This window comes from Mus pahari, chromosome 14, assembly GCF_900095145.1.
Source record: "Mus pahari chromosome 14, PAHARI_EIJ_v1.1, whole genome shotgun sequence".
In the NCBI taxonomy this organism is placed as follows: domain Eukaryota; kingdom Metazoa; phylum Chordata; class Mammalia; order Rodentia; family Muridae; genus Mus; species Mus pahari.
In genome coordinates, this window is record NC_034603.1 from 62,895,437 (window position 1) to 62,901,196 (window position 5,760).

General features: G+C 39.9%; 1 protein-coding gene across 2 annotated transcripts in view; it reads left to right on the forward strand.

The window, feature by feature from the left end:
• Spop (speckle type BTB/POZ protein) overlaps positions 1-5,760 on the forward strand; it is a 73,746-nt gene that overhangs the window by 54,616 nt on the left and 13,370 nt on the right. For both annotated transcript variants that reach the window (XM_021211597.2, XM_021211598.2), the window contains 2 exons: positions 1,547-1,698; positions 1,801-1,928. In XM_021211597.2, coding sequence (XP_021067256.1) covers positions 1,547-1,698; positions 1,801-1,928 — 280 coding nt within the window. The remainder of the gene's footprint in view (positions 1-1,546; positions 1,699-1,800; positions 1,929-5,760) is intronic.

Genomic DNA, 5,760 nt, shown 5'->3' on the forward strand with positions numbered 1-5,760 from the left:
CGAGTGCTGGGATCAAAGGCGTGCGCCACCACGCCTGGCTATAAATGTCTTAAATGTAGCTTCCCTATGCTTGAAGTAACAATGGGTATATCTACCACATGCCAACAAATCTTTGAGCTTTCTCTGAATTAGCTGTATAATCATGCATGTGTCATTCATGTACTGAATGGGTTAAGTCTGGGATCCCTGAACCTAGTGCCTATTGCCAGGTGAATATGATCGGGGCGTGAGGATTAATGCCTTCTAAGCCAAGTATCATCCTGAGGTATAGGAGCAGGTGGTTAAAGCTACAACCATATGCCCCCAGCAAAGATCAAAACATTTTGTCTCTGAACCACCACTTTGATCTCTGATAACCCACTGAAGAGTTTATTAATTTAATATTTGTTGGCTTTGTACATTAAGTGGCAGACTACTTACTGAGTGAAATGTTTGTTCTAGGCATATATTTAAATCTCTCTAGCATCTTGTACCGTGATATATATAGCATCTGTACTCCCTAGAGAGGCACTGGATTAGACCACCTGTTTGAGAGAAGTGACACAACCTTGGCAAGGCCTGAAGATACATGTGACTTGTGTTCTATGGTGGTAAAGCAGTGTCTGAACTACATGCATTTCAGCTAATGACATTTACAGCTTAACTCAGTTGAACCTATTAAGTTCTGTGTCTAAATTCTGTTTTGAATCATCCTTAGCAGATTGGCATCTCAAACTCTTACTTAGAAGCCAAACTTGGAACATTCCCCTGTAGAATAAGTTTTACTTTTATCTGTGCTTCTTCCACAATACCTCTGTTATTTTAAAGCTTAAAATATAATTGCTGGGGGTTAAAGGTATGGCTCAGCAGGTAAGAATACTTGCTGTTTTTTAAAAGAATCTGAGTTTTACTTCCTAACACACACATTGGATGGCTTATAACTAACTCCCTGACTCCAGTACTGGTGGGATCCCATGTCTTTGCCACCACAGGTGTGACACACACACACACACACACACACACACACACACACACACAAATACCTACAAAGGTGTGTATCAACCAGGCGTGGGTTATTTATGCAGAGAAACTTGCCTTGAACAAAGAATATATATTATGTGCATACTTCTCCAGAATACATTTTTCTCCCACAGTGTTACTAAAAGGCTCTTTGACTTTGAAAAAAAATTATTCCTCCATGAAAAACTAAGGGCTACCTTTTCTGAGTTTGAAGAATGAAAAACAGACTGGTCTGAAATATTCTAAATATTTTAGGGTGAGACAGGTTAATGATTTGGCAATTAGTAAAGAAATGGCAGAGCTATAAGTATGTGAACACTCCGTGATTCTTGTCTGTTTTTTAAAAGTTGATCCAAATTGGTGAAGAGAAGTTGTTTTCAAGTTTCTATTGAGTCAGTCTCCTGGTGAGGGGTTTAGAGTTTAAAAAAGCAAAACTTAACAACAGTATCAATAGACACAAATCTTCCCCTCTGGATTCTCATGTTCATGCTAGGCTGCAGGAGCCATAAGGGTTCTTTTGATGCACATTTCTTTCTATGATGAGCAGGTGTTTGCGAGTAAACCCAAAAGGGCTAGATGAAGAAAGCAAAGATTACCTGTCGCTTTACCTGTTGTTGGTCAGCTGTCCAAAGAGTGAAGTTCGGGCAAAGTTCAAGTTCTCCATCCTGAATGCCAAGGGAGAAGAAACCAAAGCTATGGGTAAATGTTCTCTACTTTCACATCAGTCCCGACATACACCGATGCATTGTAGATTTGGGCTGGTCTTTGTGTAACTAAATATGACTTTCTTTTCTATCCCAGAGAGTCAGCGAGCTTATAGGTTCGTGCAAGGCAAAGACTGGGGATTCAAAAAATTCATCCGTAGAGATTTTCTCTTGGACGAGGCCAATGGGCTTCTCCCTGATGACAAGCTCACCCTCTTCTGTGAGGTGAGTCCTTTTGCCCTACTTTGAGACTGGCAATTCCCTGACCTGATGTGTATTGGTAGATTTAATTGTATTGTGTCAAGGATGTGGAATGAGAAAAATCCCCAAGGGGAGTGGTTCTGTACAAATGTTATTTATGTGACTGATTGGACTGCCTTATGATGTCAAGGTTGCTGGGCACCTGAGCTCTCCACTTGGTACTGTTCCTAAGAACAAAGATTGTAGCTGTCAGTTTTGAGTTGCTTGAGTCCTCCCTTTTTTTCTTTTTTGAACTGTGGGTTTTTTCACATAGTATTTGGAAGGTCTGATGCTTCAAGCTGAGCAGTGGCCAGCAAGTGCAACTAAATTTGTATATCTGTTGCTTAAAGTTCCTGGCTCCTCCTTAAGTGGCGAGTTTCAGAGTGTCTGGCTGGCTCTCCTTTTTTGCTTTCTAGACTTTGCAGGAGTTGAGTGTGCATGGTTTGTCTTGCTGGAGTTATACAAAATTGAAAAGTGAATGGCCACTTTTTGAAAGCTGTGGAAACTTGAAGCTTAGAGGGTGAGAGTTAGCTGTTATCAGATTTAGAGGTCAGTCTCTCTCACCAGAGGCCTAAGAGCCTCTGGAGAAACTTCTAAAAATTCCTTGACCCAAGATCTAATCGAAAGGGGATTTTTAATATGGTTACTGAATATTGCAATGAACCATTTTCCATACAATTAGAAATGCTACTTGGGTAAATAAGTAAAAGTTTTATCCCATAAACTAGAATATTAGTGTACCTGTATATATCATAGGCAGGGAACTGCTTCCTGAGAGCGAAACAAATAACCAGTGTACTTTCAGAAGGCAGAGCGCAGGCCAAGAGTCCCAACTGACAGCTAGCCCATGAAATAACAGGCTTGCATTGTGAGTTAATGACCTTTCTAAAGGCATATCACACCTGTGTAGTCCAGGAACTTGTCCCTTAGGAATCTTACCCTTTTGTGAAAGAAGCATGGCTGGCAGTAACAGGCTTGTGGATGGTAACAAATACTGCTAACGATGAAAAAGCCTTGCACACTGAAAAGGTAAAATTTAGTTTGCATAATAGCCATTCCTGTCCATTTTAATTGCAGAGTAACTGAATGAAATGGTGGAGTATCAGCATCTATATAAGTATATGAAATGTGGCAGTTGTTTTATGTTTAATGAACGTGAAGTGTGAGTTTCATGTTAATCTTATTAGCTGCAAGTCATACTCACTTAGCTCAGTAGAACAATGAGAGTAACTATGGCATTGTATAAACTGTATCAGTTTCAATCTTTGCCTGCTGCCTATCCTAGGAATTTGTGGGGTCTTTGTTTGTTTGTTTGTTTAAAGGAGGTTTCTCTGTAGCCCGGGATGAACTGAAGCTCACTACTATCTTCCTGCCTAGCCTCCTAAGTGCTGACGATTCGTGTTTCAAGGAAAACTTTCAGATAGTGGAAAATTCTAATTTTGTTGGAAATGGAAGCTAGCCTTCAAGCATCGCTGAAGCGAGTCTTTAAACATTACCCGTGACGTTTCAGGCAATGCTGCACTTTATATTGTAGCATTTGCAGGTCTGCAGTGGGGCCATGCTTCTCTCATGTGCCTCTTCTTCTTTCCTCACACTGTCCCAGCTGCTCCAACCCCTGGATTGTCATCGTGACTTGGAAACCGTTTGGCCTGCCCTTAACTTGGTTTCTCTTATCCTATGGTTAAGTCTGAGGCTAAGTTCCAGCATTCTCTCCTCACTTCCCCATATGAAATTCTCTTAGGAGAAATCCTGTGGTTAAGTTTAGATTTGCCTTACTGACTTAGAAGGGAAGTGAGATGACACATTGGAGATGAGGAGATGTTGAGCAGGGAAACGTCTGCTGAGTTCTGCTGATGCCGTGCTTTCTCGCCATAGAACCAGGTGTGCCATCTGTTCCGCTCACACTTCCCAGTTGGCCACAGGTGCCGAGTGTTGCTTCTCGTACTTGGTCTTGTGCCTAGTGAGACTCATTCCTGTTCCAAGGCTCTCTGTGGACTTAGTAGCATTCAACACTGCAAGACGGTTGCGTGGGGGTGTGTATTGGATGTGTGGGTTTTTAAAATGTCTGCAATTCATCCAAGTTCTTAGCACTTTTCACAGCTAAACCATTTTCCATTTAAGTCCTGTCCCTTTGACCTGTTTTCCCCTGTATCAGGGAATATTTGTAAACAAGTTTATTTTAATTCATGTTTATATTTTATTTTCTATTTTAATTATTTCCTAATTATTTAGAGGCTTTTATGAAAGGATATCCACACAGAAATTTAGTTGCAAATACCCACTTTGCTACAGTGCTCCCTCAGACTGTGCCCAGATACTTCTGTGCTATCCTGATGTGTACGAAGTGCAGCTGCTTCAAGGATTCTTGGTGCACCCAGCAGTCATAAGGGAATCCTAAAGTTAAAGACTGAGAGCCACACATGTGCGCATTTGGCTTTATCTCAGGGGTATTACTTCGACTGAATGTTTAAATTAGATTGTAAACTGAACGTACCAGGTGGGTGGTCTTGTTTGTAATGTGCCACACAGGGTTCACTTTTAGATCTCCGTGATTTTTGTCTATTAGGAAATATGGCGATTCTTCCAAGTTGATTTTGTTTAATTAACATACTTAGAAGTGTTTTCTAAGCATTTCTGGAACCATCCCTTATCACAATCTTTAGAACTCGGTTAGATCTGTTTTCGTCATTTCTTGTTATACAGAGAGAAGTAATGTCTCAAGAGGTCAGGTAATTTTTCCTAACGGTGTACAGCAAATTAATGTCAAGGCCATGTCCGCTCTCCATTCCCCACTTCCTGTCTGTTGTGCTATCCTCAATGGAGCTGAGTGCCTTCCTCAGGAGAGCAAGGGCTCTCCCGGATTGTCTTAGCAGAGGGTATTTACTGTGGTGATGAAAGGGATGACATAAAAAGCATGGAAGAGTCCTCTTTGTAAGGTGGTAGTTAAGGTGAAATAGGAAACACCATATGAAATACCACTTATAAAATATCTGGATATTAGCTTATGCTTCTAAAACATAACTTTTCATTCTCATGCATAGACTATTTCTTTGGTTGCCTGATTTTAAATAAATATGTTAGGGAGATGGCTTAGCAGTTAAGAGCACTAACTCTTCTTCCTGAGGTCCTGAGTTCAATTCCTAGCAACTGCATGGTTGCTCCTTTGATGGGATCTGATGCCCTCTTCTGGTGTGTCTGAAGACAGCTATAGTGTACTCATATACATAAAGTAAATAGAATCTTTTTTAAAAAATAAATGTCTATTCCTTTTTTTCCTTTTTATTAATGAATTGTTGATATGTATTAGTTACACTATATGAAACAACCAGTTTGTTCTTGACCTATGATGATATTAGCTTGATATGCAGCATCTTTGTAGGTTATAAACTATGTTGATAGTAAGCACACATCCACACTTGAAGTTAGCCTGTGTGTGTGCTGTTCCCTGACCACATTCTTCAGATTTACTTGGCTTTGAGCTTTGTAAAACTCATAAGACATGGACTATTGTCACTTAGGACTTGCTTTGTTTTTCCTTTTTTCTTTTTTCTTTTTAAACATTGTTTCTAAGATGTATACTTTGTATGTAACCACAGTTTATTTTGGTGCAGGGGAAAGTGTTCTATGTTTGTACTGTTCATTCTCTTTCTGACTGACATTCAGATTGTTGCTAGTGTTGCTTTGAATGATGTGCTACACTATAAACACTTATAGGATGGTGTTTCCTTATTTTCTCAATTTTTAGAATGTTTTTCAAATTATTTTTTTTTTATTGTATAGGAGTACACTGTAGCTGTCTTCAGACACACAAGAAGAG